The sequence below is a fragment of the Octopus sinensis genome, linkage group LG2, assembly GCF_006345805.1.
Source record: "Octopus sinensis linkage group LG2, ASM634580v1, whole genome shotgun sequence".
In the NCBI taxonomy this organism is placed as follows: Eukaryota; Metazoa; Mollusca; class Cephalopoda; order Octopoda; family Octopodidae; genus Octopus; species Octopus sinensis.
Genome location: NC_042998.1, coordinates 178,920,458 through 178,946,608, shown reverse-complemented (window position 1 = coordinate 178,946,608; position 26,151 = coordinate 178,920,458). Strand labels below are relative to the sequence as shown.

Here is a 26,151-nt window from a genome sequence, read left to right as displayed (position 1 = left end):
ACCAAACAAGGAAAGGGAATTTTGCCATGCAAGAGACAAGGGTTGATGTCCTTTATATAGATTTATTTTTAACGGGATCTATTTATTAAATATTTTTAATGGAATTTATTTATTAAATGGTTAATATATTTAACATCATGCTTTTAAATATTTAACATCATGCTTTTACAAACGTATGATTTTGGGGGGAGTCGGTGAATATAAAATTGTAACAGTTGAATATAAAAACTTATATTTATATTTTATAATTTTGTTTTTATAAACGTGTCTTGTTCTTAATGTGATTTTATAACATTTTTTTTTCGTTAATAAAACGGGGCAAAATCTATTACCCATAAGCTTCACCTTGCAACAATTGGTCGGTGAACTTGTATTCTATTTTCAAAGTTAAAATGAAAATAGTTTTATATAGTCTTAACATTTATTTTATATGAGTTAAAGTTCTGTAAAATGTCAAAGATTTTCTTGAATAGCAACTAAATAATTTGTTATCGAAGTAATCATTACAAATATAGTCGATTGACTAAAATAGTATAGTCAGAAAGTAAAAGTCAATTAATAATTTATTTAATTAACTGCTGCCAAAAAAGGAAATTTTTTTTAAAAAGAGCTCAGGTCTGAATTAATCTAAATTTTTAATAATATTGCAAGCAAAGATAGTTAAAGTACATAAAAATATATTACAATGAAGAAAGATCACAGAAAGGTGATAAGGAATGAGGGTATGAAGGTCGAATTACGTGAAGGGAAAAGTAAAGTAAATGAAGAGATAGCGTAGAATGACAAAGTATGTAGTATTGTAAATGTATTTGGGAATCAATAATAATTCCTTTAAAATGAAAGTTCAGTGGAAATTCCTACCCTTAATCTTGCTGAAACACCCCGACTTGATTTCCACATTGCGCTGCTAACAAGCCACCGACAGGAAGCGACATGGATAGAAAACCGGAAGTCGGGAGTTGTTCTCCTTGAACCTGCTCAGAAGCACGTTATTGCAATGGCTTGTCTACGGCAGGGCATCAAAGGTGAGTCTTTTTATTGGGAATTCTTTTGGTGGACATTTCTTATTTCTGTTTTAAATTGTTGTCACTCAAACAGACTGATACGATAGAGTACGAACAATGCTTTTTATACTGTCGACACTCTAAATATGTATTGCAATCAACCAGTTCGTTAATGCAATTATGCTAGATGTCATTATATAAAGATCAAAGTTAACAGTGTAGTAAATAGTTGCTATTACACACATATACAAAGCAGCTTCGTTGGTTATGTCTGTTCTTTTAGGTTTACACAACAGTAGTAATTCCTGAAGTTCAATAAGAATGTGAAATAAAATCACGAAGCATAAACTATAGATCACAGTTTTGTTGTGACTCAAAGGTAGAATGTTTCTAAAATTTATATAGCACAAAACAAGCTATTTAAACGTCCTTGTTTCATCCCTATGTTCTTTAAATCCCAAGCTGGCTGTGCTCAGTGGTAATCTAGCCTGATGTACCTGTCTTTTATATGTTGGGTCATCTCATAAATAATACGTCTTTTTTCAATTGCTTGAACTAAAAGTTGGAGGGGGACAGGATAAACTACCTGCATCAACTTGCTATAAAAGCAGGTAGTAATTTTACCTTGGACTTATTTTTAGGGTAAGTTTAGAAGAGTGCAGTTCGATTTTATCAGTTTTTTTTTTTTGTTTTTTTTAACGCTATAATGGAAGTGACAAAGGAGCATATTTTGCTTTATGAGTTCAATAAAGGCAACGGAAAGTACGAGGAACATTAACGCAGTATATGGGGATCGGATCATAAGCTTAAGCCAGTGTCAAGGGTGGTTCCAGAAATTCCGAGTCGGAAACTACAGCCTAGACGACGAGCCTCTTCCCAGAAGATCTGTAGGGCTCGACGAGCACGTCCTGCAAACCCTGCTGGAACAAGATCCCATCGTAACTGCTGAGGAAGTAGCAGAGAAGTTTGGATTTGGTCATTCAATCATTCATCGACACCTGTGTGCCATTGGAAAAGTCAGCAAATTGAGTCAATGGGTTCCTCACAAACTTTTCATGTCTAATCTCACGCAGTGAGTGAATCTTTGCTCTTCTCACGAATGAACCTTTTTGGACTGAATAGTGATAGGTGACGAGAAATGGGTTCTCTATAAAAATGTCAAGTGCCAAAGACAGTGGGTAGGGAAAGGAGAAACACTGGCACCCCAGGCTAAAGAAGGTCTTCACCTACATAAGGTTTGGTGTGACATGAAAGGCTTAGTCCTCTTTCAACTTTTAAACCCAAACCATACGATAATAAAGGAAATCTACTGTGAGCAGCTTAAGTCAGTGCTAGAAGAAAAACAACTTTCTTTGGTTTCAAGATGAAAGGTATTCTTCCATCAGGATAATGTTTGGCCACATACAGCGAGGATGACACTCCAAAGGCTGAAGCAGTTTGAATGGGAAACGATACCTTTGGCATTGTTGTGCTTGAGAAGAAGACCCATCAAGCAAAATCTCAGTCATGGCAGATGCCAGTGGCATGTAAACACACCCCTGTGTTAGGCAAATTGCGCACGTGCTGGTGGCACATAAAAGCAACCATTACACTCTCAGAGTGGTTGGCATTAGGAAGGGCATCCAGCCATAGAAAACCATGCCAAATCAGACTGGCATCTGGTGCAGCATGCTAGCTCTATCTCAGACTGTCCAACCCATGCCAGCATGGACAATGGACGTTAAATGATGATTATGATATATACATTCCTTGTTTTGCAGACATAGCGTACCTTCTGCGTCACTTTTTAAAATGGTTAAATATTGTTCGGGGAGATTTGGATGCTATTTCTAGTAGATTGGGAGACCATGTTGACCAAGAATACATTTGCCCCAGGGTGTCACTGAAGAGGTAAATATATAACTTGTCCACCTGAAAAGTGAGGGGGAGAAAGAGATATGGGGTCCTGATACAATGTTAATATGAGACAGAATAGGAAGTGCACTAAAGGAAAACCCAAAAGCACATGGTTGCAAAGCAAACTTCTTAACCACACAGCCATGATGCACGTGATAGTAAAATGCAGGACTTAATACTTTCTTGGATCTAGACTGGTGTCTCACAATTCTCAGTTCAAAACCGTCTTTGTTTGGTTTTTGCCTGTTAGTAATAACTAGCAGCTGACATTTGTGTGAATCTCAACATTTAACAGCATTATAAGAACTAACAAATAAAACTTTGGATGAAAGTCGGCATAGATGTAAATAGGTTTTGATATCTGCAAAAGTTTTGGCCACTGTAAGCACTACAGAATCAGCAATACAAAATTAGTATAGAGGGACACTTAGTTAAGTGGCAGAATGTTATGGGTAAATCAACAGTTACCCTTGTACTATGCAGAGTAACATGTGTTATCACTCATGATATTTGTCTTATAAATAAATGTCTTTCCTGAAGTAATTACCTCCTCTCAGTAAGACTTTCTTGCAGATAACATCCAAATATCAGTATCAAATTTTAGCACAAGGCCAGCAGTTTCAGGGAGGGAGTAAGTTGATTACATCAATTCCATGGTCTCAACTGGTACTTATTTTATTAACCCCAAAAGAATGAAAGGCAAACCCGACCTTGGTGGAATTTGAACTCAGAACATAAGGAAAGATAAAATGCTGCTAAGCATTTTGCCCAATGAGATAAAGATGATACCCAAATATCAGCACTAATAATCTAAATATATATAGGCAACAATTGGAATTCTGAAATTGGATCATTGTTCATCATCATCGTTTAACGTTCGCTTTCCATGCTAGCATGGGTTGGACGATTTTGACTGAGGGCTGGTAAACCAGATGGCTGCACCAGGCTCCAATCTCGATCTGGCAGAGTTTCTACAGATGGATGCCCTTCCTAACGCCAACCACTCCGAGAGTGTAGTGGGTGCTTTTTACGTGCCACCAGCACGGGGGCCAGTCAGGCGGTACTGGCAATGACCTCGCTCGAATATTTTTACACAAAAAATGAGGTGACATGCAAAAGACTTTATCACTATGAACAAAATATTTGTAATTGCCGGATTGTCATGACTTACAAGTTATCTACTAAACAATATGCTATTTGCATTAAATATATTTTATTTTTAATCATTACTTTTTTTTTTATTTTTAGTTTTATCTGCTGCTACTCAATATGTGGCAAAATCTGTGTATTCACCTGCATCTTTACCAAGCATAATTTCTTCTGTGTCATCAAAACCACTACTTTTGCATCGATTCAACAACCAAAAATCACTTATGCCTCTCAGATCATTTGTCTCTGTCTGCCAACCAACACAAATCCACAGATATATAGGCTGCAATGGATTAAATCAGTAAGTATGTCATATCTCTAAATGTTTATATTGCATCTGTAGTTTTTTGGGGGGATTATTTTGTGAAGCAGGGCCATTTTGATTAATAAATAAAAAATAAGAGGTTGCTTTGACACAGCTGAATGGTTCAACAGATAAATGGTTTAAGGAATTAGAATGAATTCCAATTATTTTCATGGTTTACATACTTTTTGATGTACTAAATCAACTTCAGTTGTTTTTATTGCTTATATATATGGTTAAGGTGTTATCTTTTACTTGTTTCACTCATCAGATTGCAGCCATGCTGGGGTACCTCCTTGAAGGGTTCAGTCAAATTGGCTCGAGTAGCTATTTTAAAATCTGGTCCTTATTTTAAAAGTCTCTTTTCTCAGACCACTTAGTTATGTTGATGTAAACAAACCAACACTGGTTTTTAAGTGGTGGTAAGAGACAAGCGCAAAGACACAAAAAATTTCATATATGTACAACAGACTTCCATATAGTTTCCATTTCTCTTCACTCACAAGGCATTGGTCAGAATGGGGCTTTAGTTGAAAACATCCAAGATACTGTCCATTATGTGGTTGCAAAGGATGCTTTTAAACTACACAGCCATGCAGATAGGAAACATTTGCACATGGCAAACATTTCTCATTTGCGAGTCTTTGTTTTCTAACACATACAAAAAATATTGTCATAGAAACTGTGTTCTTTGTTTCCAACATCCCATGGAACCATAGCCTGACCATGGAGAAATATCACCTTACTCGTAAACTGGTGAACTTTTGCAACAGGGAGGGCATCTGGGCATAGAAGACCTGCCTCAACAAACTCCATGTATGTATATATGTATATATATGTGTATATATATATATATATATATATATATATATACATATATATATGTACACACACACACACACACGTTTTGTTTGTGTGTGTATCATCATCACTTAACATTCCTTTTTCCATGCTGACATGGGTTGGACAGTTCGACAAGAACAGATGAGCCAGGGGTCTCTGCCAGGCTCTATGTCTGCTTTGACATGGTTTCTACAGCTGGATGCTCTTCTGAACACCAACCACCCTGCAGGGTGGACAAGGTATAGACTGGGGAAAGAAATTATGATAGAGGGAGAGGAGCAGGTGACTTGCTGAAGAGGTAAATATGTGACTTGTCCACCTGGAAAGTGAGGGGGAGAAAGAGAGAAGAAAGAGATTTGGGATCCAGGTACAATATGAATATGAGACAGAATAGGAATTGCACTAAATGAAAATAGTGTGACAGATGATTAGAGATAAGGAATGAGTTGAACTCAGAAGATATCAGTTCACTAGCAGAAAGTGAAGAAAATAGATGAATTGTGGAGGAATGCTTGAAAGAGCCTCAATTTTGCTGAGATGGATGGATCTTCTCTGTAACGCCATTCATCTCTGTCCTCTTCTCTTAGAGGTTCAACATTGTGACGTCAGTCTTCACCAGTTCATTCCACATTTTCCTAGGTCTACCTCTTCCACATGTTCCTTCCATGTTTAGCTATCAGCACTTCTTTATACAGCTGCCCTTATCTATCCACTTACCAGCTCAATCTTCTCTCCTGCACACCATATCCAGTGTCTCTTATACCTAATTTTTCTCCAAATACATTTGTACTTAGTCTTATATGCACACTGACATCGCACATCCATCAGAGCATACATGTCTCATTTCTTTCAAGTCTTTGCATATTCTCTGCATTCATAGCCCAATTTTAACAGTCATGTTAATTCACAAGCATCATACAATCTGCTTTTCCTTCTGAGATAGAAGCCTTTTGTTACCAACAGAGGTAAAAATTCTCTAAACTTTCTCCAGCTAATTTGTATTCTAGCAACTAGATTTTCAACGCACATATACACCAGGATTTTTTTTTCCATTTCTGCATTCCAAATTATTCACTCATAAGGATTTGGACACTCTACTAGAAGACACTTTCACAAGGTGTCACACAGTGGGACTGAACCTGAAATCGTGGTTATGAAGCAAACTTCTTAAACACACAGCCATGACCTTGCCTAGGTGATGAATAATTCTGACTGGATTACATTGAACCAGACAAATCACAGATCCTTTCAGGGAGATGGCCCTGCTCGATATATTGAAAAGGTGTTGGGAGACACTCCATACGGTGTACTTGGTGCAAGCTGTGGATACATACGAGGTGCAGCAGAATTACTGGAAGACTAAGAGATGTACAAGTGCATTAAACACCAAGAATGAATAAAAAATAGACTCATTCAAATATCAAGTGGGGATCCATAGAAGCAGTAGACAGTTTCCATTACATAGGTGACCAAGTTAGTAGTGGGGGATGTTGTTTGAAAGCTTAGCTGCTAGAATAAGAATAGGCTGGGCAAAGTTCAGAGCGCTATGATATCTGCTAATAACGAAGGGCCTCTCCCTCAGAGTGAAACACAGTTCTACAAACAGTTATGCTACATGGCAGTAAGACATAGGTTGTGACTATTGGGGATATGAGAAGGCTTGAAAGAAATGAAGCCAGTATGCTCCACTGGTTGGGTAATATCAGTGTGCATATACGACATAATGTAAGTGATTTAGTGTAGTGTGCAAGAAAGAAGACTACTGGTATGGCCATGTAATGCATATGAATGAAGACAGTTGCATCAAAAGGTACCAGTCTCTGACTGTAGAGGGAACATGTGGAAGGAGTAGACCCAGGCAGGTGTGGAATGAAGTGGTGAGAAAGGATCTACTGACTTTGGGATTCACAGGGAATGATAGGGGACCAAGATTCCTGGTGGTTTGCTGTGCTTGAGAAAACACATAAAGCTAAATAAAAGTGTGGTTGCCTTGAATACAGGCTTGAGCCTTGCGTCCCTCTTCAGCTGAGTGATCCTAATCTTGCGACTCATGGGTGCTGGTTCCACGTAAATACACCTCTGCTGGTACTGCATAAAAGCACCCAGTACACTGTGTAAAGTAGTTGGTGTTATGAAGAGCACCTAGCTGTAGAAACCATGCCAAAACAGACATAGAACCTGGGCAGCTCTTCACCTGGCTGGCTCCTGTCGAACCATCCAATCCATGCCAGAATGGAAAACAAACATTAAATGATGATTCATAAGAATGGCGGTTTTGTAACTAATTCAGTGACACATTCTCTCAGTTCAAATTGCTCCAAGGTTACTTTCACTTTTCAGCTTTTGGTGTTCGCAAATACTTATAGTAAATATATTTAAATTGATACTATTCTTGCCTATAACAAGAAAACAAACTTTGTTGTATTGTCATAAGAAACTATTATTTCCTTCAGGAAAACAATTTTTAAAAATGTAAGTAAGAGACCTATATTTTTAAATATCCATTCATCATCTTTTTTATCTTCTTCCAGAAAACTACTGAGTGCTCCGCAGACACCTAATGTCACAAGCGTTCGAAATAAAATAGTTTGTAGCTATAAAAAAGGAAGACCAAAATCTAGTTCAGCTGTAGTAAGTCGATTTTATCGCTTGAGATCTGGACTTTGGATTAGAGCAAGATCTGGTCGAAGTAATAAACGTTGGGCTAAAAATAGTAGACGTGTTTTCAGGCTCCAAGAAACAGTTTTTTGCAACAAGACTCAATCTAAGAAATTAGAGAGAATGGTTTCTCGTCACTGGCTGAAGAAAAGATATTTTCCAGATGATCCTTATGAAATATATCAAGATAGAAGCACTACAAAATTTGATGTCAAAAAGCCCTTGTTTTTCCCATAGATAATATATTTTAATGGATCAAATTTATTATATATTTTGCTCTTTAACTCAAAAGATACAGTGATCCAGCTTTTTTACCCTTTGGAAACAAAAACTTACATTAACTATATCACTTATGTGTATATGTATATGTTTTCATCTGAAGCTGAACTATGGCTAAGTTTCCCTACATTTATTTGAGCAAGGACTTGAAATTAATGAAAGAATGAAATATCTGCTTTAAATGAATATACTCTACTTGTATTGAGTATTTTTATTACATTTAAAGACATACTCTATGCATATAAAACTGATGCACTTCACTACTTTCATCCCGTCTCCGAGAGTAACACCAACAGATTCAGGTAGTTGAAGTAAACTAACCTTTTAATAAATTATTTTGAGAAATTTCCATTAGTGTTTGTTTTCTTTAACTAGTCTTTTCTAATAGTTATGGGACATACTTTTGTAAAAATATATATCATCAATATCGTTTTTAATGTTAACTTTTCCACACTTGCAGGACTTCAACATTTTTTTTTGCCAGACCCATTATGACAGCATATGTTCAGCTTATGGATTAAGCACATTAGATGTCTTCTGCACTACAGTAAAGGAAGCTGTTTATTAATTAGTTTGGATTGTGTAACTTTTACTAGAAGAAAGCAAGTAAAGTCTACACTGGCTACAAAATTTATCTAGATTCCAATTTTTTTTTTTTTTATCAAAATGTACTTTTTAGTTACCTTTTGTTATTGAACCACATAGCTACACTTGCATCTAATCATTAACAAACTTTTCCTTACTGTGTAATTATTTCTATTATGTTAACACTAACTATACAAATAAACTTTATTTAGTCAATCTGACCTTTTGAATTCCACCCATTTTAAACTGGTTACATGATAACAGGTTTGTTTTTTTTAACTGCTGTATAACCATCCTACACATGCAGTGTTGGGTTATAAATTTAGACTTAATTACACATTTTGATTGAATGCACAGAATTTATAGGGTAGGGATAATATACAAGAAAATATGTTACCAAATGAGCAGAATTCTTAGACCCTTTTAGTTAAACTCTCTAGTGTTGGTACCATGAGAAAATGCACCCAGTAGACTCTGTAAAGTGATTGGTGATAAGAGGGGCATCAAGCCAAATAAGACAAGCATCAGTTTATAGAAACAGTGACTCCCAATAAAGAGCCAAACTATGACAAACTGACCAACCTATGCCAACATGAAAAAACGTAAAATGCTGATGAGCTCATGATTAACACAAGAAAGTGTAATATTACTGATTTTTGTGTTAGTTTTTTAAAGTTTATGTACAGTTATCTTTTAATATTTATTTGGAGGAACTGATTTAAGATGCACAAGAATAATCAGAACCAAAATATAACAAACAAAAAAGAGGGAACAGGCTGAAAATGTTTTATTCACCATTATTGAATAGGAATGCTTTATAGTATGATACTGCTCCAATTGCAATGTTACAATAACAAAATAGTCGAATTGAAAATAATTTACAATATTTTTCTCATAAAACAAATTATGAAGAAGTTTGTTCTGCAGGCTTCTTCTACTTTGGTTGTTTGGTTCATCTTCACTTAAATATCATCCTTTTCTTTCACACTATCATTGATTCGAGTTAAGACCATTTTCTTTCTTAGCTCACATTTATTGTCATTCACGCATACTGACATTACATATTCAATGCTCAACTTATTTCTCTCCAGCTTTCAATATCCTTTTCATTCCCATCTCTCACAATAATATAACAACATTGCTCTTTATAAGCGTAAAAAAATGTTTTCTTTTAGAAAGCAAACAGGAGTTTTTATCTTAATTTTGGATAAACAAAAATATAAAACAATGATAAATCTACAACTCTGGGTATTTTAAATTTTAACATCCAATTATCCATGCTTGCATGGGTTGAAAAATTCTTTGAGATAGATGATTTTGCAATGACCAGCCCTCACTTGTTTCTTAGCAATGTAATGTTTCCCCATGACCAAACACGTATTTATGGGTAAGTCGTCATCATCATCATCATCGTCGTTTAACGTCCGCTTTCCATGCTAGCATGGGTTGGACGATTGACTGAGGGCTGGCGAACTGGATGGCCGCACCAGGCTTCAATCTTGATCTGGCAGAGTTTCTACAGCTGGATGCCCTTCCTAACGCCAACCACTCCGAGAGTGTAGTGGGTGCTTTTACGTGACACCAGCACGGGGCCAGTCAGGCGGTACTGGCAATGACCTCGCTCGAATCTTTTACACATGCCACCGGCACAGGTGCCAGTAAGGCGATGCTGGTAACGATGACGCTAAAATGGTGTCTTTTACGTGCCACCGTCACGGAGGCCAGATAACCGCTCTGGCAACGATCATGCTCGGATGATGCGCTTAACACCCTACTAGCACGTGGCTCGAGTGCCAGTAAGGCGACGCTGGTAATGATTACGCTCGAATGGTGCCTTTTAAGTGGCACGGAAGCCTGTTAGCCGCTCTGTCAATGATCACACTCGTGGAAACAGATAACACTGCTTGTATGACAGTGACATACATTTACAAGTATCATGTCAAGACATGGAGGCACAAACAAACATATACATATGTACAATATATGGTGTCTTAAAAATCAGCACCCAGTACATGATGTAAGGAAGGGCATCCAGCCATCTAAAGCAGACATTCAAGTACAATGCAGTTCTTGATCCTGTCAAATCATCTAATCTATACCAGAATGGAACAGGAATATTAAATGATAACAATAGGCTTCTTTCAGTTTTTCTCTACTACTCACCGGGCTATAGCAGAGGACACCTGCTCAAGGTGTCACAATGTGGGAATGAACCTGAAACCACAGGTTAAGGAAGTAAACTTCTCAACCACACAGTCATGCTCTCAATCTAGAATCACATATAGTTTGGAAAATTTACTCTGCTGCCAAGAAAATCCAGTAAGAAATTTGAATCTGTAGAGAACCTTGCATGAGAAGTCCAGAAATTATGTTGAGTAAAGAAGCCTCTCAAATTTGATCTTCAAAATGTTTTGATAAACAATTTCATATCATCATCATTTAACGTCCATTTTCCATGCTAGCATGAGCTGGACGGTTCGACTGGGGTCTGGTAAGCCATGAAGGCTGCACCAGGCTCTAGTCTGATTTGGCAGTTTCTACAGCTGGATGCCCTTCCTAATGCCAACCACTCCATGAGTGTAGCGGGTGTTTTTTACGTGCCACTGGCACAGGGGCCAGAGCAGGCTAGCAAACAGCCACGATCGGTTGGTGCTTTTACGTGTCACCAACACGGATGCCAATCAGGCGGTGCTGGCATCTGCCACGTTCGGACAGTGCTTTTTACGTGTCACTGGCACAAGTGTATTAATTATCTAACATCTAATTTTTCATACTTGTTTGGCATGAATTAATTGGATTTCCTCTGGTTGGATGCCCCTCCTGGTACCATCCCTCACCTATTTCCAAGCAAGGTCAAATTTCCTTATGGCTGGACACATCTTCATGGAGGATAGGAAATGAACAACATCACTTGTATGATAAAGATGCTTGTTTACAACAATCACATATCAAGTACGCCACACACACACATATCAATGTATATTTACTCTCTTTTTAATGATATAAGTTTAAACATGAAAATTTTAATTAAACTCGTGCAACTTTTATGAATATCAATAAAGCAACAAAAATGAACATCATTTAATTGAGGAATAGTTTAGAAAGATATTTTAATATTCAATATTATACTCTAAGAAAGAAAAACTATTTGGTGATATAATCCTAAGGTTTGCTATGGTGGGCAAATGAGACGGATTATTATTAGAGATGGGAAAGTAAGTTGTGAACGGGTATTAGCTGAAATGGATTTTCCAACCTATCCCCACTGAAATAGGATCCTCACAGTGCCGTGGTCATCCTTCAATGAAATGGATATTCTGAAGGTCCTTGATAGGGCTGATCTATTTGGCATAACTGTTGAGATGCTTAACCTCTTGGCATTCGGATTACTCTATTAAATGTAATGTTTATTCATATCGTTTTCAACTAATCATTTGTCACCTTGTAGCACAGAGATCTCAATGATGTGATTGTATATTTTCAAAATGAGATTGTAGGGTAGATGTGAAAGGCAGGATCTGGCCAGTTTGAACATAAAACAGAGAATATTTGGGCTGGATATGGCAGGATTAAATGCTAATGGGTTAAAATATTTGTTGAAGGTGGGAACAGGCTAGTCACTCAAACAGGTAATATAGGAAGATATAGATCATGCAGTTGACAATAATACTTTTATACCAATCATCGAGTATTATATCTTCATCATCATCATCATCGTTTAACGTCCGTTTTCCGCGCTAGCACGGGTTGGACGGTTTGACCGGGGTCTGAGAAGCCAGGGGCTGCACCAGGCTCCAGTCTGATCTGGCAGTGTTTCTACAGCTGGATGCCCTTCCTAACGCCAACCACTCCGCGAGTGTAGTGGGTGCTTTTTGCGTGCCACCTGCACAGGTGCCAGGGGGGGGGGGGCCGGCATCGGCCACGATCGGTTGGAGCTTTTAACGTGCCACCGGCACGGAAGCCAGCCAAGGCGGCGCTGGCAATGGTCACGTTCGGATGGTGCTTTTTATGTGCCACCGGTACTGGAGCCAGTTGAGGCAGCGCTGGCATCAGCCATGTTCGGACGGTGCTTTTTATGTGCCACCAACACAGAAGCCAGTCGGGGCGGCGCTGGCATCGGACACGTTCGGATGGTGCTTTTTATGTGCTACCGGCACAGAAGCCAGTCGAGGCGGGGCTGGCAACGGTCACATTCGGATGGTGCTTTTTATGTGCCACCAGCACAGGTATCACAACTACTATTTCCATTGATATTTATTTCGATGTTCATGTTCATGTACTTGACTCAACAGGTCTCCTCAAGCACAGCGGGATGTTCTGGAATCCAGAGTACTTTGAATGGGCAGGGGCTATGTGGGACTGGTGCAGGAAGCAGCCCGGGTCTTTGCAGTCACAGCATATCTCCAGAGATCTCGGTCCTTCACCATTGCCTCAGTGAGGCCCAACGATCTGAGGTCATGCTTGACTACCTCATCCCATGTCTTCCTGGGTCTACCTCTCCCCCTGATACCTTCAACTGTTTGGGAGTGGCACTTCTTCACACATCTCTCCTCATCCATCCGCAGTACATGACCATACCATCGCAAGCGTCGCTCTTGCACACCACATCTGATGCTTCTTATGTCCAGCATTTCTCTCAGGGTGCTTACACTCTGTCGTGCGTGCACACTGACATTACACATCCAGCGGATCATGCTAGCTTCATTTCTTTCAAGTCTACGCATGTCCTCTGCAGTCACAGCCCATGTTTCACTACCGTGAAGCATGGCAGTTCACACACATGCATCATACAATATACCTTTCACTCTGAGCGAGAGACCCTTTGTCGCCAGTAGGGGTAGGAGCTTTCTGAACTTTGTCCAGGCTATTCGTATTCTAGTGGTGACACTCTCTGAGCATCCACCTCCACTACTAACTTGGTCACCCAGGTAGCGGAAACTATCAACTACTTCTAGTTTCTCCCCCTGGAGTGTGATGGAATCTGTTTTCTGAGTGTCTGTGGTGTCTATTGTCCCTGTGCATCTGCCGTACATGAAAGCTATCTTATCAGTTAATTTCCCTTTGATGTTGCTGCACCTCTTATGCGTCCATAGCTTACATTGGGTGCATCTTATGGAGTTTCTACCTACACCTTTCCTACAGATCGAGCAGGGCCACCTGCCCGAGGGGGTGTTGTGCTGAGTTCGCCTTTCTGCTTACTATAACTTTGGTCATTGCTACATTTACTCTTTGATTCTAACTTTTGCTACCTTCTATGTCCGATGTCTGAAGCTCCTCCTCCTTCTCATCAAAATTTCTTGATGAGGATGTCCCTAAATCTCTGACCATGTGAAGGGTTCTTTAGCTTCCTGTAGCATTTATTTGAGTGACAAGCCTGTTTCCACCTTTGCCAAATATTTATTCAAATAGTTATTATGGATTGCAAGGCAGTAGGCAAGAAAAAATCGGGAGAAGAGTATACAGAAATATAATGGGAGATTTACTCTTAGTGGTGCTGAAAGAAGCACAGAAGTGCTATTAAAAGAGGTTGATGGATGAGAGCAACACAACAAAGAGAGGTCTTCCTCAAATACACTAAAAAGAATGACCAGCCAATCAAGTGACAGCAATGTGTTAGCTAGTGGTGTTTAGGTTATGAAGGCAGCTGGAACTGCTACTGATGATAATGTAAACCAGTTCTACTTGATGTTGGTGATTAAATTGGGAATACATTGTCAGTACAAAAAACAACACCAGTCTCCAAGGACATGATCACAAGAAGACAACTGCTATATACCAAACCAACAAATGGAGTGAGACTCTATTAAGGCTTTTGAATATAGCATTATTGATACACTTAACAACCCCACCTTGTCTCTCTCAGGTAAGAATCACGATGTTGAGAAGTATGTATGAAATGATAATGGTGCACTTGCTCTTATTGACACCAAAAAGAAAGAGGCTTTCCAGTGTGGAAAATGTGTGTGTGAGAGAGAGAGAAAGTCCATCTTAAACAGACTCAACAGCAAGACTGCCCTTTCCTCTGAGCCAGAAAGTGAAGTGAGAGAAACCTCTTGATAAGTTTGAGAAACATTCAAGGTCACTTAAGTCAGTCCTGATTGTCACATAGTGGGGAAATAACAGATAAGAGTCATGTCACAGGAGTTGAAGACTAGCTGCCCATGCAAACCCTTATGTTGCTGATGAGCTGGTTCTTATAGCTGAATCTGTAGAAGATTTAAAGGAGAACTTCCAGGCATAGAAACAAAACCTGTAATCAAAAGGCCTTAAAGTAAACGGAGCTAACAATAAAGATTACTTAATACATGAAGTAGAGTTTATTCATATATTTGAAGCTGAAGCTTCACTCCAGCTCTACTCTAGGTTTCTTAATCCCATGTTTCACAGCAGCTGAAATTCATATATATACATAAATGAAATTTATATATATATGGATGAATCCCTTAAAAGGGATGAACATGCTAAATAGCTTTTATCCAGATCCTAACTACTTTCCTTTTCTTATATATGTATGTGTCTGTATATCTACATCATACTTATGACATCAACAATATAGATATATATTATTCAGATTGTTGTTATTCACCAATATCATTTACCAGAAACTTATATGTTATGAAAAAGAAATTAGCTATACAATAATTAAAAGGCAGATAGAATCACATCTTCATTAAGAAGGTCGGTAATATGGTCCATCATTAATAAGTACGAATTTGTGTTTTCAGTAAATTTAGAGTTCAAGTCTTTCATGTGTATCTTAAGAAGTTCAATATGTGAAAATACTCCTCCTAAGTAATACTGCAACCTTTTCTCAGCTGTCTCTTCAATTGAGGAAGAGGGATTTAGCTCAGAACCTACAAAGAAAACAAGAAAAAACAGGTTGTGAGAAATAAAAATCTATTAACAAGATATAAAGCAGGGGTGGGGAAAATCCTGCCCACAGGTGCAATTGCACCTGTGAGCCCATTTTATTGTGCCCACAGGCTTATATAATCATTTGTACAAAATAAAGTAAAATTTTCAATCATAAAGAGGTAAAAATTCTCTAAACTGAGGGCCTCCTTTTCTCAGACATGCCACAGCATGAACAGAGGCAAGGAGAGTCTCTACTTGACTTCCCAAACATATGCTATTCATAGAGCAAATAGTGCTCCACCCAACGAAGGGTAAAATTGTTCTTGACCTTACCCATAATGTTAAGAGTGACACTGACCATTTTCTTGTACCATAACTTAGTAGAACAATTTATAGTCTGCAGAAAACAGTAGACATGAAAGCTACTAGAAGCATCCAATTCCTTTCCAGCCTGAACTTTTATAAAGCTGATAGGGAGGGTATTCAGTAAGAGGCCCCGGAACAAAACTGGTTCACCAGTTTCTCTGCACAAGATATTGACATAAAGCTACAGTGTTTTATGACAATCATGTACGAAATATGCAGTTAAGTTTGCTCCTGAGAGACTGTAGCCGTCTAATTAGGGGAATTAACTGTGTATTTACCAAAATATATGGGCAATACATGGGGAAATTCTATGTCGAAAGTTATAAGGACCAATTTCTAATAAGGGACAAAATATCAGAAGGTACCGGATAAGTTATTTTTCTAAGCTGTTGTTATTCATCGCTAAAAATATGTTTACAATACATTAAATGCAAGGCGCTATGCAACTGTGTTGAGTTGTTCAATTAATCATTTAATCAGTTATTCAGTCCATCTATATATTTAGTTATTTAAGTTTAGTGGCATTCTTTCGGATTAACTCGACGATTCAATGACAGCAATCGGTTGTTTCCGTGACAACTCGACAATTCACTTCGGATATCTTCGTGACCTCCGTGATAGCTGCTAAAATGGGAGGAGGAGGAAAAAGCTAATGGGTTGTGTGTGCGTGCGTGCTTCTTCTTGTCTGTGTGTGTGTGTGTGCGTGCTTCTTCTTGTCTGTGTGTGTGCGTGCGTGCTTGTTATATATTTATGTATTGTGGAATATAGATATAACGAATTATGTCACCAAAAAGCCTTGCATACTTACACACACAGACAAGAACAAGAACGCACGCACACACACACAGACGAGAAGCACGCACACACAGACAAGAATAAGTACGCATACACAACAATGAGCTTCTTCCTCCTCCTCCCATTTTAGTAGCTGCTACAGCAGCTGTCACAGAGGTCACGAAGATATCCGAAGTGAATTGTTGAGTTGTTACGGAAACAACCGATTGCTTGTCATTGAGTCGTCGAGTTAATCCGAAAGAATGCCAGTTTAGTGTTTTATTTGAGTGGGGGGATGTCTAACAGCTGATGAATACAACCTCTGGATTCCCTCCGCATTCTTCTTGCCATACAAATTAAGGGTAAAACCACTTGTTGCCCTCACCCACTTAATATACTCAGTAGTGTAATGAGGAAATAAACAAAGAGAGAATAAAAAACTTTTGGAGTTAGCGGTCAATATATACACATATATATTATATACATATACACACATATATATTAGGTCATCAACAAGGTCATTAGAGCAAGTTCATAAGCATACAGGAGCTCCCATATATATATGCATATATAGTTAATCCAAACAAGCACAAAAAAAAACAGCGCAAGGACGTGGAACAAATATAGTATTATTGGACATATATATGTGTGTATGTGTGTATATATATATATATATATATATATATATATATATATATATACACATACATACATACATACATTCGCTCTTTTACTTGTTTGTCATTTGACTGTGGCCATGCTGGAGCACCGCCTCTAGTGGAGTAAATCGACCCCTGGACTTATTCTTCGTAAGCATAGTACTTATTCTATCGGTCTCTTTTGCCGAATCGCTAAATTACGGAGACGTAAACACACCAACATCGGTTGTCAAGCGATGTTGGGGGGACGAACACAGACACACAAACATATACACGCATATGTAAACATATATACGACGGGCTTCTTTCAGTTTTCGTCTACCAAATCCACTCACAAGGCTTTGGTCGGCCCGAGGCTAAAGTAGAAGACACTTGCCCAAAGTGCCACGCAGTGGAGCTGAACCCGTAACCATGTGGTTGGTAAGCAAGCTACTTACCACACAGCCATTCTTGCGTCTATAAAAAGTACAGTCAGCTTCGGTGGACTTTGAACTCAGAACGATAAGACAGATGAAATACTGTCAAGCATTTCACCCAGCACACTAACATTTCTGCCAACTTACGTACCTACCTACCTACATATACACACATACATACATTTAGAGTCAACCTAGCTAAAACCAAAGTCCTAATAAGTAGGAAGGCAGGCAAACCACAAATCCCTTCAGGTAGCTGGCCCTGCTTGATCTGTAGTAGAGGCGTAGGTAGAAACTCTATAAGATGTACCCAGTGTAAGCTATGGACACATAAGAGGTGCAGTAATATCAAAGGAAGGCTAACTGGGAAGATAGTTTTTGTATGTGGCAGATGCTTGGGAGCAATAAACACTGAAAATGTGCAGAGAACAACTTCCGCCACATTCCAGGGAGAAAAACTAGAAGTAGTTGATAGCTTCTGTTACCTAGGTGACCAAGTCAGTAGTGGGGGAGGGTGCACTGAAAGTGTAGCTGCTAGAATAAGAATAGCCTGGGCAAAGTTCAGAGAGCTCTTACCTCTGCTGGTGACAAAGGGCCTCTTGCTCAGAGTAAAAGATAGACTGTATGACGCATGTGTACGAACAGCCATGCTACATGGCAGTGAAACAGGGGCTGTGACTGCTGAGGACATGCATAAGCTCACAAGGAATGAAGCCAGTATGATCCGATGGATGTGTAATGTCAATGTGCAATGTCAGTGTGCATACTTGACAGAGTATAAGTACAGAGAAAAGTTGGACCTAAGGAGCATCAGATGTGGTGTGCAAGAGAGACAACTGCACTGGTATGGTCATGTGGCGAGAATGGACGTGGATAGCTGTGTGAGAAAAGTTCCACACCCTAGCAGTTGAGGGAACCTGTGGAAGAGGTAGACACAGGAAGACCTGGGATGAGGTGGTGAAGCATGACCTTCAAACATTGGGCCTCACTGAGGCAATGACTAGTGACCAAGACTTTTGGAAATATGCTCTGCTTGAGAAACTCAGCAAGCACAAGTAAGACCATAACCTTGTGGCCTATGCCAGGGGTGTAACCAGTCCACTTATGTGTGCCTTTCCTTCATTGGACACTAAACTTTGCTAGTGAAGACCTTTTGAGGCAAGTGATATCAAAATCGAAATCAAACTCGATTGCGAAGACCTGTTGAGGGAATCAAAATCAAACATACAAAAACTATCCTCCCAGTTGGCTTTCCTTTGATACTATCCTCCCAGTTAGCCAAAATTGACAAACATCCCTTACAACTGTTACAATTCAAGACCTTCAGAAAATTAATCTTTATATATAAAAGTAAGGTTATGTGTCTGTCTCCTACGATTTAGATTCCTAACTACTCCCACATTTTGTGGTGCAGTTTAACCAAAACCGGGTATCTTATAGTTGTGATTCATATCGAGCCCTTCTGGGTATTAGCACATGTCTACAATGAGTCTACGATTTAAAAAAAAATTTACCATCATTTTTTCCCATTTTAATGCATTTTTTTCGCTATTATATAAGGGAAGTAACTCTCTAAAAATGTCTACGATTTTTGAAAAAATTTACCATCATTTTTTTTCCATTTTAATGCATTTTTTTGCTATTTTTTGGCTATAACTCTCTAAAAATGCTTATATAGTTATTTCCCTTACAAACCCGAGCAACGCCGGGCGATACTGCTAGTTAATTAATAAAATTTTAAATTATGTGAAAGTCGAATCTCTTCAGAGGTAGCTGAAGATATACAAAATAGGTGGTCATTTCCTGCATGTTGAGCAAACAACTGCAAACCATCAATGATTAACGGTTGGCAACCATTTAATGTGTGGGTATGAGCATGTGCGCAATCTGTGTGTAGATGTGTGTGTGTAATAGCATGTGTGTGTGAGTATATATGTGTGTATGTGTTGTGTTTGTGTGTGTGTGTGTGTGGTGTTTGTATAGTGTTAGCTGTTTATATGTGTGAGTGAACTTTGTGTCTCTTAATGTTGTAGGAAGACTTCAGCAGCATGGTAACAGGAGTGGTGGTCCTTTGTGTAGTTGTGTGTAGAGGAATGGTCAGTAGAAAGGCGCTTGACTGGCAGATTGAAGTATGTGTGTGTGTGTATGTATGTGTGTGCATGTATGTATATGTTGTGTGTAGTGTGTGCATGCATCTGTGTGTGAGTGTGTGTGCTTGTACGTGTATGTGCATGTGTGTATGTATGTTTGTGTGGGGTTGTGTGTGGAGTTACATGTGCGTCCCTGTTTGTGTGTATGTGCATATATGTGCGTGTGTATGTCTATGTATGTGCAACTGTGTGCATGTATGTATAGGAGGTATGTGTGCATTCATGTGCTTGTGTGTGCATAAGTATATGTGTGTGTACATGGGGTTGTGTGTGTGGTGCATGTGTATGTGGAGCTGTGTGTGTGGAGGTATATGTGCATTCCTATGCATGTGCATGTAGTTGTGTGTACACGTGTGCATGCATGTGAGTAGGTGTGCATGGGATTGTGTTAGGCACGTGTGTGTATATGTGCATGTCTGTGTGCATTGTGTGTGCATGCATGTGCTTGTTGGGTGGGTGAGGTATATGTGCATTCATATTTGTGTGTATGAGCGTGCATGTGAGTGTGTGCATGAGGTTGTGTGTGTGGAGGTATATTGCTTTCCTGTGTGCATGCATGTATACGCATGTCTGTGCAGATGTGTGTGGTGCATGAGGAGGCATATGTGCATTGATGTCTGTGCACATGCGTCTATATGTGTATATGTATGCGTGTTTACAGAAATAAAATATAATAAGAGTGATAAAAAAAGGGGAAAAGGGGGGAGAGTACAAGATGTAAAAATGAAAAATGAATAGGAAATACAAAATATAACAGTTACAATATAAAATTATAAAATAAAAACAAAATTTTAAATAAAAAATTGAAGAGATAACATAGAAATTAATACAATTATAAAACAATTAATACAATTAGAAAGTTTTAAAATTCAACAGAAAAAAAAAACTATAAAAAATCACAAAAAAGGTAACAGTGTAAAAAAAGGAAGTGGGTGTAAGAGAGGATAAAATAAAATAAAAAGTTGTGTTTTTTTAAAGGAGGGTGTAGAGATAGTTGTTAAGAGGAAGGAGTTGTATTGAGTTCAAAAGGAGTTTGTGTTTGTTGACTGAAAATGTAACGCTGTTCCAGGCAGAGTTGGGAGTATGTGAATCCGTGTTGCACGATGAGGCCAAAAACGGAGATCTTCTTTATATATAAAAGTGAAGTTGTGTGTCTGTCTCCTACGATTTAGATTCCTAACTACTCCCACATTTTGCGGTGCAGTGTAACCAAAACCGGGTATCTTATAGTCGTGATTCATATCAAACCCTTCTGGGTATTAGAGCACATCTACGATTTAAAAAAAAAATTTACCATCATTTTTTCCATTTTAATGCATTTTTTCACTATTATATAAGGGAAGTAACTCTCTAAAAATGCTTATATAGTTATTTCCCTTACAAACCCGAAAACCCGAGCAACGCCGGGCGATACTGCTAGTATATATATATATATATACATACATATATATATATATATATATACACAGAAACATATATATATATAGTCAATAATAATAAGGGTAAAATTAATTAATTAATTAGTAATTAATAATTTTATCAAGCAGTGTTCAGTATGTAAAAGGACCATTTACAGTAAATTTAAACATTACTTTATATAATTAGGGTTCAGCAAAAAAATTTACTTTACCACATACCGAACTTTTAGAAATAGCAGCCAAAGAATTTAGCTATTTCCTCTACTATAAGAAGAGTCTCCCAGACAATGTATACTCACAAACAATTCACGTAGGCATAGAGGGAAAAATAACGAAAGTTCACTCAAAATTAGATTACTTGTGAACGTGTTTCTGGGTTAGTTAAATGTAGAGATGCTAGAAATACATCCCTATTCCAACATTCCCTTCATCAGCACAAGATTTCATTAAATTTAAATTTGAGAGCACTAAAAATCGAACATACCCGTCTGATTTGAGTAACCTCAGACAAACACCCTCGACATCCAGTACTAACAAATTCAAAACATACGAATAGGCTCTGCATCCTCTCCTGTCCACATATATATATGTGTATATAATATATATATATATATATTATATATATATATATTATATATATATATGTACACAAACATATATACACATGTGTGTGTGTATATATATATATATATATATATATATATTATATATATATATATATAATATAAATACATCAGCGTCAACATCAAAATAAAAATTCAAATGGAAATTGTAATTAAGATACCCGTGCTGGGGACACGTAAAAACCACCGTCTGAATGTGGCAGATACTAGCGTCGCCTAACTGGCATCCGTGTCGGTGACACATAAAAGCACCAACCGATCATGGCCGTTTGCCAGCCTGCTCTGGCTCCTGTGCCGGTGGCACGTAAAAAGCACCCACTACACTCACAGAGTGGTTGGCATTAGGAAGGGCATCCAGCTGTAGAAACACTGCCAAATCAGACTAGAGCCTGGTGCAGCTTCCATGGTTTACCAGACCCCGGTTGAACCATCCAACCCATGCTAGCATGGAAAACAGACGTTAAATGATGATGATGATGATATACACACAAGCGTATACACACACACACACACACACACACACATGAACATACATGTTTTTTTATTAGCCACACAGGGCTGAACACAGATGGGACAAATTACAAAGTAGAGCTTTTATTTTTGGGGAGAAAATAAAAAGTGGGGTAGGTTTTCGGTCAGAACGGATCATAAAAAGGTAAAAAACGATCAATAGGGATCGTGTACCACAGAAATGTCATGATGTAAAGTGTAAAGGGGGAAGCAGATAAGGTTTATCCGTGGAAAGAAAAGCTTATGGAAAAGACCACGGTAACCTCAGTCAATAATGTCACATGTTAACACATTTATTTGCAAGTAAGTAACTCTCTGTTTTAAATTTTTCCGGGTTCATAGGATTATGCTCAAGGTGGCTTCGTCATTCATACGTGCCATCCTTGCTACATTCACCCATCTTTTTTTGAAACATTTGCTAGACAAAACTTGCCTCACCTTCCTTTTCAAGTGATACTTGAAGAAGTTGATGAGAGATTGACCAGAGAGGAAAGTGTTTGTCTCTAATCCTTTCAGACACATCCACCAGATACATTCTTTCGCCATAGCCACAAGTATGATGAAAATAGCTCTTCCTTCCCGTTTGAAGGAAGGAGGCGTGACAATATTGATGATAGACTCGGCTGATAAACTGACTCATCTCACATGTGACAGCAGTCATTTGACATAAGCCCACAGGTCGGAAATGGTTGGACACTGCACGAGTGCATGCAGAATGGTTTCATCAGTCTGACCACATCTCGGGCAGGTCAGCCACATGTTTCTCAAGCCGTGTCTGTAGAGCTTATCCTGAACAGGTAGCACTGCCAGGCCAGGGATCTCTGGAAGTTGTCCATAGGTCCTCGCCCGAAAGTCGTCCTGAACACGCAGATCAGGTATTCCTCTTCAACGCCCAGGTTCACCCCGAGCTCCTCATCGCACCTCCCCTCCACTAATCCCCTATAGAGTGCTTTGGTTGTGTTAAAGTCACTCAAGGTCGACACATAAACATACATATACACAAACAAATATATATATATATATACAGATATACATATGTATACAAGTACATACACAAACATATATATGTACACACATATACATGTGTACAAATACATACATATACATTTATATACACATGTATAAATGCATATATATATATATATATATACATACACACCATCATCATCATCACCATCATCGTTTAATGTCCGTTTTCCATGCTAGCATGGGTTGGACGGTTCGACCGGGGTCTGGGAAGCCAGGAGGCTGCACCAGGCTCCAGTCTGATCTGGCAGTGTTTCTACAGCTTGATGTCCTTCCTAATGCCAACCACTCCATGAGTGTAGTGGCTGCTTTTTACGTGCCAGGGAAGACTGGCAACGGCTACGATCGGTTGGTGCTTTTTACGTGCCACTGGCATGGAAGCCAGTCAAGGCAGCGCTGGCATCGGCCATGTTCAGATGGTGCTTTTATGTGCCACCGGCACAGGTATCACAACTACAATTTCCATTTGATGTTGATGTACTTGACTCAGTATATATATATATATATATATACACACAATTGCAGCGTGGAAGGTGTTTATAAGCCATTTAAGAAACACGCAAAACCGTTAGATCCACTTCAACATTTAAATTTAATTTGTCAAAATATTTTCGTCACTTTGACACCGCGACCTGTTCACTGACAAAGCTTTGTGCTAAGCTTTGTCAGTGAACAGGTCACGGTCTCAAAGCGCCGAAAATATTTTTACAAATTAAATAAGTGTTGAAGTGAATCTAACGGTTTTGCATGTTTCTTAAATGGCTTATAAACACCTTCCGCACTGCAATTGTTTTCGTTCCAGCACCCAATCTCAGATCAAGTCACTCGCTATGCAAGTACATCTCCGTAATATATATATATATTATATATATATATATATATATATATATTATATTATTGTGCAATTTCAGCTATATGAACAATGTAGGGTCTCTATATGAAATTAATGGAGACTGATCTGCACAGAATACACAATAAGGTCTCTATATGAAGTTGTTGGAGACTGACTGGCCTTATCATATACAGAGTTTGATGGTTTGTGTTATATTCATAAAAAAAGGGAGAAGTAAACTATATCACAGTTCGGCAAGCTGGCAGAAACGTTAGCACGCCAGGCAAAATGCGTAGCCGTATTTCGTCTGCCGTTACGTTCTGAGTTCAAATTCCGCCGAGGTCGACTTTGCCTTTCATCCTTTCGGGGTCGATAAATTAAGTACCAGTTACGCACTGGGGTCAATATAATCGACTTAATCCGTTTGTCTGTCCTTGTTTATCCCCTCTGTGTTTAGCCCCTTGTGGGTAGTAAAGAAATATATATCACAGTTGTAATTGCTAATTACTGTCTTCAGATAAAGAGCCTCCTGGATAATGTTCAAACCCTGAGATATACTATAAATTTTCAAGTTGATGTCTATGGTAGCTGGTTACTACAAAGTCAGGCAAGTCACTCAGTACAAAATAGGCTTAGTTCTGGTCAGTGCAGATAATGCAATTAGAACTATTTATACACTTGCTCTGCTGCTAATGCAGCTGGGAAGAAAATTTTCCTTATGCATTCACTTATTATTATATAACCTTAATCACAAAAGGTATCACTCAGTTTTTATGTGTACAATTTTCAAATCCCATGCCACATAAACGTCCCATATTAGCATAAATTTTCCAAGTGAAAAAAGAAACCTGCCTGACCAGGAGCAACAGTTGTATAATGTAGAAAGAAAGGTCATAAAGTAAGAAAATGAAAGTAATTTCTAATGTTGATTGTAAAGGACAGAATAGGACTTGTTTACAAAAAAATCTCATTATCATTTTTTTAATGCTGTTTGCGATGTTAAGACAAGCTGAGTGGTCTGATTTCAGCATTCTAAAATCAGACCATTCCACTAGTACATTCCAACACACCCACTTGCATCACATACCAGAGCAAGCACCTCTACTGCATACCTCAGGATGATGGCTTTCATACCCAGCCTCTCTCTCTCTCTCTATCTATCTGTCTAGCTAGCTAGTTATTCCCATCTTCCTAACTATCTGTCTAGTTGTGCTCTGTTTCTCAGGCTAACATTAAACATGCAATTGATCGATAGCTCTTAACCTTTTGTGTGAAAATACATGGCCTAATGGTTGGGGTGTTGCACTCACAATCATAAGATCACAGTTTCAGTTCCTAGACCGAGCAGTGTGCGGTGTTCTTGAGCAAAACACTTCATTTCATGTTGTTCTGGTCCACTCAGCCATAAATGAGTTCCCGCAATAGCTGGGAAGTTAAACCTGTGACAGTCTGACATCCCATTAAAGGGGAATGTTGTAACTTCAGTCAAGTATATAACATCGCCATGTTGATTCGCTGACTTCTGCACGCATTTTTTTTCTCTCCTTGTTTCTCTCCCGTGTTTTTTTTCTGTGTATCTTTCTGTTGAAGAGCGTAGGCTCGAAACGTAAAATACTTGTTTTATTTATATTCCTGAGCGCCATACTAATACAATTGTTCGTTTGTATTCCACCTGCCTTCGTCTTGTTTATTTTCATAAAGCTTCCCGTTATATAACATGGAAACTGGATTAAGCTCTGGCCTTATGAGTCTTAAAGTTCATAACAGACCTAAGCCTCTCAATCTTTTGAAGTTCAGTGTCCCC

The 26,151-nt window shown here is 38.5% G+C and overlaps 3 protein-coding genes across 5 annotated transcripts in view; 1 reads left to right on the top strand and 2 right to left on the bottom strand.

Annotated features, from left to right (window-relative positions):
* Window positions 1–989, bottom strand: part of LOC115229931 (MICOS complex subunit Mic60) — a 28,394-nt gene extending 27,405 nt beyond the window's left edge. Inside the window, exon 1 of the mRNA XM_029800195.2 lies at window positions 862–989. Within this exon, the coding sequence (XP_029656055.1) occupies window positions 862–900 (39 nt within the window). The 5' untranslated portion in view covers window positions 901–989. The remainder of the gene's footprint in view (window positions 1–861) is intronic.
* Window positions 895–8,482, top strand: LOC115229941 (39S ribosomal protein L35, mitochondrial). Its single transcript, XM_029800199.2, has 3 exons — window positions 895–1,025; window positions 4,149–4,350; window positions 7,728–8,482. The coding sequence occupies exons 1-3, from the start codon at window positions 998–1,000 to the stop codon at window positions 8,089–8,091; spliced, it is 594 nt and encodes a 197-aa protein (XP_029656059.1). The 5' UTR covers window positions 895–997; the 3' UTR covers window positions 8,092–8,482.
* A 5,462-nt stretch (window positions 8,483–13,944) lies between these two features.
* LOC115232473 overlaps window positions 13,945–26,151 on the bottom strand; it is a 27,144-nt gene continuing 14,937 nt past the window's right edge. For all 3 annotated transcript variants that reach the window (XM_029802354.2, XM_029802355.2, XM_029802356.2), the window contains exon 3: window positions 13,945–15,572. In XM_029802354.2, the coding sequence (XP_029658214.1) occupies window positions 15,361–15,572 (212 nt within the window). In that variant the 3' untranslated portion in view covers window positions 13,945–15,360. The remainder of the gene's footprint in view (window positions 15,573–26,151) is intronic.

Coding starts and splice junctions, on each gene's coding strand:
- LOC115229941 (XM_029800199.2), top strand. CDS start 998: ATGGCTTGTCTACGGCAGGGCATCAAAG. Junction 1,026..4,148: donor TCTACGGCAGGGCATCAAAG/GTGAGTCTTTTT, acceptor TTTTATTTTTAG/TTTTATCTGCTGCTACTCAA. Junction 4,351..7,727: donor GGCTGCAATGGATTAAATCA/GTAAGTATGTCA, acceptor ATCTTCTTCCAG/AAAACTACTGAGTGCTCCGC.